The 11,820-nt window shown below is 34.8% G+C and overlaps 1 protein-coding gene across 1 annotated transcript; it reads right to left on the bottom strand.

Annotated features, from left to right (window-relative positions):
- Nucleotides 1-959: 959 nt before the first annotated feature.
- On the bottom strand, nt 960-2,404 carry LOC100155405 (olfactory receptor 4K1). The gene has a single exon (XM_021081907.1). The coding sequence runs from the start codon at nt 2,389-2,391 to the stop codon at nt 1,456-1,458; it is 936 nt and encodes a 311-aa protein (XP_020937566.1). The 5' UTR covers nt 2,392-2,404; the 3' UTR covers nt 960-1,455.
- Between the last annotated feature and the right edge of the window lie 9,416 nt (nt 2,405-11,820).

Raw genomic sequence — 11,820 nt, forward strand, 5'->3', positions numbered from 1 at the left:
TCTAATTTTCCTCCTTTTTCTCTGCTCTCCCTCTCTTTCTCCATTTTTTTCCTGGTGCCCCAACCCCTCTACTCCTTCAGTATGAGAATCCTGAGGAGCAGGGCAGCTATGTCTAAAATTCAACTTGCACTAACTTATCATGCAAAGTTAGTATCTTTGTACATAGACACTGACTTGTATCTTATATTTAAAATACTGAATCCAGTGTGATGACAATTATAGGCTTTCTACTGTTAAGCAATTCTTTTTATCTTTGTTAGAATATATGTGGTCTTCCTGTTTTACAGTCTTTTTCATAATGCAATTCACAGGGAGAATTACATAAGGAAACTATTGACTAGTGGAACAGTAATTAACAGATTTTTAAAATATTTATTATTACATATACATGAATTTTACTTTCTCTCTTCTATTTTCCAAGAAATATGAAAGAAGAGATCTCGAATTTGTGCCCAGTTGCAAAAAAATTTTTGAGCTATTGTGCATTTGTATGTTTTAGGTTCATATGGAATTAACATTTTTGGTAAATTTAAAGATTCTACACCCACCATACTTGAAGACAATTTCAAAAGTATTTGCAATTTTCGATTACTAATGCAAAATTCATTACAACCAATTTGTCCTACTTAAAAATAAGTAGACTTGGGAAACAGGTATACTAATAGCACCAAACATATAGAAAAGTCCTATAATGAATAGAAATGCATTTCAATTTAGAAAAGACAGAAAATTTGCATTGATTGGAACATACTAGTAGATTGAAAACTGTATCTAGTCACTTATGATGGAGCATGACGTAGGGGTAATGTGAGAAGAAGAATGTATATATGTATGGGACTGGGTGACTTTGCTGTATAGTAGGAAACTGGCAGAACACTGTAAACCAACTCTAATGAAAAAAATAAAAACATAAATAAATAAATAGAATTATAATCAAAAATTTCAATTCATAATGAAAAGATAAGCTAACAAATGTACATCAATAAAATCTGTGTTGTGAGCACAATATTTTTCCGCTATGTCAATTTATAGAAAAAATGTTTTGAATTAAGTTGAGAGAAGAATCAGAAACTCAGAAACTCAATTTACTTATATGTTCTGATTGCAAAGCTTGAAAATAGCATATGTTCAATTGATGAGAATCACAAGTTTAGTAACATGAATAGCTTTTTATGTAGATTAGAATCTCTAAATTATGTATAAAGGATTTAAAAGGATTACTAAATATTGTCAAAAGAATTTGTACTTTTGAATTATGAGCAATGAAAAATTACCTAAAATTATATTTCACTAGCAAACCAGGAACTGATTTTGTGCAATCCCCTTGCACTTAGGACAAATATCAAATTCTATAACTTGATAACCCCTCACATTACAAAAAATAATTGACACAATGCTGGGCTCCAGCTGGGGCTCTTCATTTCCATTTAGGGTTAGGTTCCTTCATGGTGATCCTTAGTATTTCCAGGAGTTCACGTGATGGTTTCTCCACTTGTGCATAGCTGATTGAACATCTTCATTCCTCAGAGAGTAGATGATGGGGTTTAACAGGGGTGTACAAACAGTGTAGAACACAGAAAGAAACTTATCCACAGAAAGTCTGCTAAAAGGCCATATGTAGAAGTAAATGCAAGGCCCAAAGAAAAGAATCACCACTGTGATGTGGGCAGTCAATGTAGAAAGTGCCTTGGATGACCCACTGGAGGACCAGCGGTGGACAGTGATCAAAATGACAGTGTAGGAAATAATTAAAGCCAGGAAACAGCCCAGGGATATGAGGCCACTGTTAGTTAGGGTCAAAATTTCCACTTTGTAAGTATCCATGCAAGCCAGCTCTATCACCAGGGGGAGGTTACAAAAGAACCTGTCTACCTCATTGGGGCCACAGAACGGCAGATCCACTGTAAAAGCCAAGTGGCTCACTGAATGAAGAATACCCACAGCCCAGGAGATAAACACAAAAATGATACATAGTCTGCGACTCATGATGGTGCTATAGTGTAGGGGCTTACAGATGGCAATAAATCTGTCATATGCCATAGCTACAAGCAACATCATCTCACTCCCAACAAAACTATGAAGAAGGAATATCTGGGCCATGCAGCCCTCAAAGGAGATAGTTTTGTGCTCGACAAGAAAGTCCACAAGCATCTTAGGGGTGGCAAAGTTAGACTGGCAGATATCAATGAAAGAAAGATTACTGAGCAGGAAGTACATAGGAGAGTTCAAACGGGAGTCAGAGGCAATGATGACAATAATCATGGTGTTGCCCAGCACCGACGTCACATACACGATGGAGAAGATGGCAAAAAGGAAAAGCTGAAGTTCCCAAGAGTTAGTGAGTCCCAGAAGCACAAACTCCAACACCACTGATTCATTTGTGTGAGCCATGTATCCAATCTACTGTTTCCTAAGAGAAAGAAATCAGGAAAATATCACAATGATTGAGTTACATGTAGTGTCTATACAGAAGAAATATGATAAGTTTTCAATCAAAAGTCAATTTAAAGAAATTATGTAAATAATCAATTTAATATTTAATAGCTGTGAGTTCTGTGGAACGCGAGAAAAGAAAAAAAGTAAATATGAGTCTTATAGTTAGAAAGATGATACACATTATTAAAACTTAAAATACAACATCAGAAGCAAGCAAATATAAATGATTCATTAATTTCATAAATATTATAGTTGAAATAAATTACACCAATGTGTTAGGTACTGTCATGGATAGGTATTAAGCTAAAACTTTTTTAAAAGTTTGGAATTTGCTCACCAAAACTGAAGAAAAAGGCTATTTCAAGCAAGGGGAGTAATGCCAATAAAGATATAAAGGTAAAAATATGAAAAACATGCAAAGGGAGCCATGAACTGGGGAAGGGTGCTGAGGAGCAATAAAAATGAAGTAGAGAATGGTAGATCAGGAGCATGATTATGGCTGCAGGTAGTGTTGAATGCAAGGCTAATAGACTAGATTGATATTCTTGAAACTGAGAATCATAAAGTGCCTGTCTGTTTTAAGCTTCTTTATAGAGGCAATTCACCACTTTGTAGCATGAACAGTCAATGGTCATACTCAGAGTTTCTATGAAGATCATGAATATTTATTTCATCATTTTAATAATAGAGTTAACCTGTCACATAAAGACCAGTTATGAACAAACCACCAATGTGTCTTCAGTCTTTTCTGACTCTGCCTTTGTCTCTTCCTAAACACACCTAACACTCCTGGATTTATCAAAATCGGTAGTATCTTTCAGAAACTCTCCTTTTGGAAATATCTTATATGACTCTGCATGTTGTATTTTGAGTACATAATAGATTTTTAAAAGGGAAAATTCACTCAACATTCCTTGTGCTGTAGACAGGGTGCCCAAAAGCTTCTTTATTAGTGAATCATTCACCAGTGTACTTCAGAGAAGAGATGGTAATATTTTGAGAGTGCAAGATACACCATAAGAAAATTTCCTCTTTCTTGGTGTAAGACAAATTTGATACATAGAAGTTGATGTTACATTAAAATCCATCTCTAAATTATGCCCATTGATCTCCAACACCATAAGCATGCATAATTTTTATTATTTTATTATTTATTTATTATAATAAATAATTTTATTATTTTTTATTATTTTATTATTTATTTATTATAATAAATAATTGATTACCTGTTAGCCTAGCAGCAAAAGCAATAAGGGATATTTATTCACCATTTATTTATCTAGCTACCCATTTCTCCTTCCAGGCAAATTTTGATAGCCAATAAATATTTGTTTAACAAATGACCAAATATCCTCTGAATAGAAAGCATAGAAGAGGACAGAGAAGGAACAGATAATGGTGATAGCGTATTTCCTTTTGTTTATCAGAAACTGACATCTCAGAGAGTCATATGCACAGAGAATTGCAGAACAGGAATATGCCTCTTCCAGATGGAGTTTCCATTTTGACTAAGACAACCATAATCTCCCTTGTGCTATCTTCTACTTGTTGATTTTGCATCTAGAAGACAGTTTCCTAATTACTTGTCTAGTCTGGATAATATATTCAAATGTATGTATAATACTTACACTCTTAATAAATAATTTCTTCCAACCCTTCAGTTCTTCCTTATTTTCTTCAATTTGGTGTTCCACAGTTTACTTCTAAGCTTCCTACTTTCCACTATGAGTCTTCATATTTAAAATATTTGCAATATACTCTTGACTTGATGCATTCTAACTCGGTCGCTGCACTAACCTGTGCAAACACAAGAACCTCAGGTCTTGTCCTCAGGTCTTGATGGCCCTGCTCCTCTTGCCCTGGATGATACAATTACAGTACGTAAGGTAAGGCAATATAAAGTCGTCCATCCTCAATCCAGGAAACTGATATCACTGGGGAAATGAGAAATCACCCTTTAGAGAACTGATGTCATCTACAGTGGGAGTAATTATTTTTACAAAGTAATTTTTCCAGGAATGGAGGAGAAAAGAAACAAGTGTATTACCACCCAGTAGGTATGTATGAAAGCAAATGATTATTTAATTATCACTAACTCCCAGTCAGCAAAGTAATTTTTCAATCCCTAACTTTCTGTTGATGAAACAATCATGCCATCTTACAAACAATCATGCCATCTTATAAACCACCCTAGGCTCAGAGTGGTTTCCTCCACTCACAAGGAGCCCACCCCTTCACAGGACCTCTTAGTCTATTGTTAACATGCTCAACTGGTTCTACCATTTGTAGTTTAACAGAAGAAATCTTTCCCACTTAAATATCATGATTCTTCAAATATTTCAGGGTGTTCTCATTTCCTCTCCATGATAAATCTGTTTTTACCCCCCAAATATATCAGCAGTCTTTCAACTGTATTTTACATAATACATTGTCTAGATATTCAAAGGTTGCAATGTAGATGTAAGTTTAAAATGGTCATCTTTAAAGAAGTACATTGAAATAGTTTCCCTGTAAGGAAAATGAAGGGGTAGGGGTGGGGGGGACAGATGGAGTTGATCTCAACAGAGCCAGATCACCTTCATTAGGCAAGGGGGGGCAGCAGTCAGTCTTAGACCAAGACCAGGCTACTGCATCAAGGGTCGTCGGGGGGTTTGAGGGAGGCTAAGTATGGAAATATTTTTTTTTGCTGAGGTCTGTTTCTTGTCCAAATTATTTTATCAGTTAAAGTTTAACAAGTTAGGTCTGGGGGAACAAAGGTTTCTGGGCTTGGACATTTGGTGTTTCTCTGACATTTCCCTTGGTATTTTGGGGAGTCAGTCTTCCAGAAAGAAAGGCCATTAAAGCTAAAAACCATTCCTTCATTCCCTATCACTCAGCATGTATATATGCTAAGTGTGTATATGTGTAACCACATTTTAGTAAAATGTTCACATACATAAAAGCATGGACAACAGCATAGATTACAGCATTGGTTAAAAGAGATAGTGGAAAAAAAACTAAGTATCTATAAATTTGAGAGTGAAGAAATATGATATTTTAGTAAGGTAGGATACATTTAATGATTTAAATTATTTAATTATTTTTGCAGATAAATATGGATAAAATAAAAAAAAAACATGTCAAGGGAATATATGAGATTGGTAAAATTATTATGTGCACATTGTACAAACCAAAAATAAAACAAAAATAATGACACACTTGTCACCTGAAATAAAAATGCACAAATAAAAGTTGTGAGTGAGTTAAGTTTTATTTAGGGAATTCCCTGAGGACTATAGCCTGGGAGACAGCCTTTCAGATTGCTCTGAAGAAGTAAGAGAGGACCAGGAAATATGTAACTATAATTATATAATATAAATTATATATATATATAATTTTTGCTGAGAAAAAACATGTAGTCAAGCATAAAAGGATTACTGCTAATCACAAAGAACAGATCTCAAGTTAATGATTTTAGTGCTTTTCTATATATGGGAAGATGCAAGAATCTGGGGTAACTGAAATGTTTTCTTAAAATATGCATCTTAACTACCTAGGGGTCAGTATCCAAGCACAGAAGGCTTCCTGTTTTTCTCCATTCTAAATTCCCCTCAGGTGCACAGTCAGTGGATGACTGCAGTGGCTAATGGCTTGATCCTTTCAAACTAAACTGAAGGGCAGCATTTTTTTTTTTCTTTACACTACTTGTACTAGTTACTTTCTGCTTAGGCTGGTCAGAATTAGCTTCTTTTGCTTGCAAAAAAAAAAAAAAAAAAAAGAAAGAAAGAACGAAAAGAAAAGGATTATTACGATCAAAGTAGTTTCAGGGGAGAAAAATTTGCCACCCCAAAATGTTTATTTGGCATGTGGATTATCTTGAGATGAATACAATTAAAATGCAAAAGACTCAGGAAGAAACTTTTACTTTAACTGCCTAGAGAATGTTGAGGATCTCTTCCAGGAAGGGAGCTTTCATTGTAGATAATTTAAATGTGTAGACATGGAGACACAGCAAACTCTTGTTTATTAAAATTTCTCTCAATGCCCTATTGCCTGTACATGGCCCTCCAAATATGTGTTTTCCAAACATTTGCTTTTCCATTTCCACGTGAATTGCCTTCCTCCTCTGTGAAGTCCCAAATTAATACCCCCAACATTCTTGTTTGTCTTTAGTTTAGACAATATTTAAAGTGAAGCTTTCAACCATTTTGGCGAGTTACTCGGTTTTCCTAGGTCTCTCCCATGTATATATATATATATTATTAAAATGTGTTTGATTTTCTCCTGTTAATCTGCCTCATGTCAATTTGATTCTTAAACCAGCCTTAAGAATATAGAAGTGTAGGGGAAAATTTCTTCTTTCCCGACATAGTTTTTGATAATCTGAATATTGAGAAAATAAGAAGCAATGCTGCAAAAGTCCTATCATATTTTCTGCACAGACAGATTACCTATTTTCATGGAGTTTAGTTCAGTCAGGGAGAAATATGTTTTCAAATAATGGTATGTGTTAGTGTGGTGATTTAGGTAGGGAACCAAATCATACACAGCCTTGTTAGCCAAGTCACAGAGGGTTTTTTCCCCTTTTATCCTAAGAACAATGAATAGGAATTGAAAGACTTTAAAGAGCTTGGGGACCTGATCAAAAGCAAGTGATGTATTCTATCATAATGTAGTCAATTTTCAAACCCAGTTTGTTTGATAAGCAGCTCAGAAGTTATTTTTGCATTTACTGAAATTTCCACATGTTTTTTACCATATTTTGTACAGTTAAATATATTTCCTTGTCTGTGGTGCAAGAAAAACCTACAGAATCTGTGGACCAGACAAAATGAAAGACTTTTTTCATATTATTCTATTATTTTTAAATGCCTGCATAAAAAAAGTTTATTACCAAATCATTTTAGGATTTATTTTAAACAAAATATAACATGGTATTCTACTGTGCAAAATGTCTCAATTCAAGCTATAATATGATTATATCATTCACCTTATACAGTTTCCCTAAGGTAGAAACTAAACTGAAAGTTTATTGTTATTTGTATTTCAGATGTTTCCCTTTGGATCCCTGAAAACTAGAATGATTTGAAATATTTCATGAAAAAACTTTCTTAAAGTCTGTGAACTCTTGGATTTATTTTTGTTTGTTTTTATCATTGAATGTATGACACACAAGTTTAATAATACAAAATGATGCTGCTTCTGGTTTGGTAAAGCTCTTAATAGCAGAGAGTAAAGGTAAGAAGCAGACTTCTCTTTTCAAGTTGAAAGTTCCTCAGTTTGGATCATTCAATGAAAGCATTTTATGATTGAAATTTTACTACAAACTTTATGGATTATGAGTTATATATGCTTTTAATCTTCCCTAATTATATCTAAGCCTTCTCACCACACTTCAAAAAAAAAAAAGGTATGAATGATGTGGAAAAACAAACAAAAATTTTTGGTTAATCTATGAAAATTGTCACACTGGCTTAGAACATAGAAATTTAAAATAGTGAGTTGACAAATGATACCGTCCACTTCATAGATGCCAGAATTTCTTCTGTTTTGAAGCATGTCTTAAATGAATTTCACTTAAGTGTGTAAATATAGGATACTGCTGACATTTTTTTTGTCAGCTAGATCCTAGATATTTTATTAGACTTTTTCCGATGCTTCTGTTTTTTTCCAATATCTTCAAAATGCTTAAAATTTCTATATTTGTCAGAGTCTAGTCGGGGTACAAAAACCACAGTGGTAATTTGAACAGGGTATATCTACTATAAAGACTTAGGAACTGACAATAAGTATTAGATACTGAGGGGATAAAAGAGTACTCCAAAGAATACCTGAGGGCTGAGGGAGAGAACCCAGGGAAATAATAAACATAAACATGGGTGGGTTTCAAAACTCAAAAGATATGAATGTAGCCCTGTGGATGAGGTGTTCTCTGGGTTACCCTGGTATATAGATGGAGGGAAAATGGGGAGCAGGGAATTTAAAGATCAGGCTGGCAAGAATACTTACTGGGGGGTGAGAGCCACTGGGTTTCCTTGATCCACTGGCAGCTGCACTGTAGGAACAAGAAATTAAAGAGTTCTTGTTGTGGCTTAGGCCACCAGCTAGATCTCTGATTCAGCCCCTAGCTTGGATATCTCCATATGCTTCTGGTAGGACCCTAAAAAGAAAAATAAAAGAAAGGAAGAAATTAAGCACACTGGAAGCAAGAAGTCCATTCCTTCTTAAATGTTCATCTTGCCCCTTATAATCACAAAGAGGAAAGGTTTAAAGTTCATTTCTAGTATTGTTGCTGAAACTCTGCCTTTGTCCAATGGTGCAGAATAGAAACATGAAGAGAGAGTTTTGGGTGAAGGAGAAAAAAATAGCTTTTATCACTTTGCCAGGAAAAGGAGGGCACAGCAAGCAAAATGCCTTAAAGAATGTGCCCTCCATTGGGAAGAATTGAGGGGAGTTTTATAGTAAAAGGAGAAAAACAGGCTTTCAGATAGGAATCAGGATTGGGGCAAACATGCATTCTTCTTTCTTTGGGGGGATGTTAGTCATCGAAGCTGGTGTCAGGAGATCTTGGCATGATCATGGTGGTGGTCTTCTGGGTTATTGCCTAGAATAACAGTACTTGCAAAAGGGCATATCAATCAGAGATTAGAACAAACTAGGAAAGTTCCTGAAAAAGTCACATGCTAATAATCTTTAAGCCACAGGCAATTATGTTCATGGTGCCTGATCTTTAGCTTATGGGATATTATGTTTAGGGTCCAATTAAGCTAGGGAGAAGGACAAGGAAGGACTCTAAACTGGTCAATTTTAAATATTCACTTCTGAAAGAAGCATACAGAATATAACTTTTCTCTTAGGTCTATAAAATACCTACATCATTATGTGTATCCCTTGAGAGGGAACCAGGATCCTGCCCCAAGGCTGTACTATTGTTTCTTGACTGTTACTCCCTTGTCTCTGAATCCCCTTCTTTCTCTTATCAGCAACTGTCTGAACCTGTTCCCTCAGAACTCAGAGATGGTCAGAGAGGCTGAATGAGGCCCATTTCCTAAAAACAAGAAATGCGGGACCCAGAAGGGCTTTTATGCCCAGGAGCTCCACAGAGCTCTGCTCAGTTACAGTATCACAAAAAAGCAGGCCAGTGAAGGTGAATTTGATGTCAAGAGACAATAAACTGATAACTGATATGGTTCTTTATCAATAAATACACAAAGGAAAAATGTACTTTTTATTAAGTGAAGTAGTTGTAATTTTCTTCAGCCAAAGTAACTTTTCTTGTTACATTTTTGCTGAAAAGAAACAGCACATATTATTGTGACCATTGTTCTTTTTCTTGGCATATGTTAGCTGGAAATTCTTCTAACAGCTCTGAAATTGTATCTACTTACTGCTAAGAGCATTGTCAACTTCATCAATATTTAAATGTAGGACCTTAAATATCCAGTGTATAAAGAGATTATCTAAAGAATTAAGAATAAAATGTGTTTTCCTCTACTACAAGAAAACTTTCTGGCTTTCCAGACATTCTTTGGAAAAACTCAGTAGAGATATTGATAGTATTTTATCTCTTCTTGGAAGAGACCTCACAAAGATACTTCATTCATTTCAAAACAATATGAGTGAGGCATGTGAAAAAATTCAGAGTCTGGGAAAAATTGGAGTCCTCTGAGACAAACATTTCCTCTTCTGTGAATTAGCTGTGGGAATTCAGACTCCATTTCTTAATACTTATCATTTTATTTCAGAAAGTCCATTAAGGTAAAAATTTAAGATTAATTCAGTATCATAAGTGGCACATAGATTTCAATGTCAAAGATCACTCTACAAAGTTGTCTTAAACTAAAAACTGCCTGCCTTCACATTAAAATGTACAACTGGACAAAATTTAAATTACTTGCACAAGTTTTATTTATATTATTTTAGCAAAATTTTATTAATTTTACATAAAAATCCTAAAAATAAAAAAGGAAAGGAATTTCCCATTGTTGCTCAGTGGGTTAGAACCCAGCATAGTGCCCATGAGGATGAAGGTTCACTCCCTGGCCTCGCTCAGTGGGTTAAGGATTCGACATCGCCACAAGCCTCAGTGTGGCTCAGATCTAGTGTTGCCATGGCTGTGGCACAGGCCTGCAGCTAAAGCTCCAATTTGACCCCTAGCCCAGGAATTTCCATATGCTGCAGGTGTGGCTATTAAAAAGAGAGAGAGAGAGAGAGAGAGAGAGAGAAGATTTTTTGCTTGTATATATTCAATTTTAATTAATGAAATCAATTTCTGAAGTAGTAAATATTCTGTATAGGAAATCCTATGTGTGTTTATGCTGTTTGGTGGGAAGGAGAGGTATGATTAATCATATCTTCAAAATCATCTCTGAGTGAAAGAATGTTATGAGTACCTAAGTAACTAATAACTAGTATAGTTAACCAGGTTACATAATTTCTGAAATTCTTAGTACATTGATTCTCAGCTCTGATTCAACCCCTAGCCTGGGAACTTCCATATACAGCAGGCGCAACCCTAAAAAGACGAAAACAACAAAAAAAATAAAAGTAGAAAAAAAAGTATGGCATTAATAAGTTTTTAATGAATCCTACCTTCCTAATACTTTAGTACTATAGGCTTATTAGGAGGAAATCATAGAGTGCACAGCCTTTTCTTCAAGAAGAACAATTATAACACCAGCCCTCATTCTGTGGACAGAATATGAGGTGACCTGCGTGCTATAAAGTCAGGGAACATTGGTGCAACCTCCTCTTTTCTGTTCTAATCCAATCTACCAACTCTTTTCTAGCTACGGATGGACTTGTATTCTAAAATTAGAAAGAAATCAATATGTCACATTCCTGGAGGAATGGTAACTTATGGGTTTAAATTTATACTAAAGTGTAAATTACTTTTACAGGAAGGTAGATTTTGAGAGTAGAAAAGAGTAAAGCATATCAGGTCTCAGAAGAACTAGAATGCTATAAGAGAGAGCAAAAATTGAGTGGGGTGGGAGAAAAGGAAATTTCCAAGGTTTCTTTAATTTTACTTAATGATGATTCTATTAGGGATAGACTCAGAAAGATTAGCTGGAAATGGAGGATAAGAAAGCAAAAAAGTGCAAACTAAGTTTCATTCTTAATAAAGAGAGGCTAATATTTCAAGAAATTATCTGTCATGAATGAAAATTGTGGGGTAAATGCTAAAATTGGATATATATTAACATTGATAATTATCATTAAGAATGTACATTTTGCTCCAAATCGGAAGAACCTGACTACGATAGCTCCTTATAAGACAGACTGAAAGTCATGTTGAATTGGTAGTTTAGAAAAGTATTCTCCTTCACCTTAGCTATGTATGTACTCAGAGGAACTGGAATAGACTTAAATCTTTTAACTTTGATCAAAAATGAATATTACTAA

This window comes from Sus scrofa, unplaced genomic scaffold (assembly GCF_000003025.6).
Source record: "Sus scrofa isolate TJ Tabasco breed Duroc unplaced genomic scaffold, Sscrofa11.1 Contig2509, whole genome shotgun sequence".
In the NCBI taxonomy this organism is placed as follows: Eukaryota; Metazoa; Chordata; class Mammalia; order Artiodactyla; family Suidae; genus Sus; species Sus scrofa.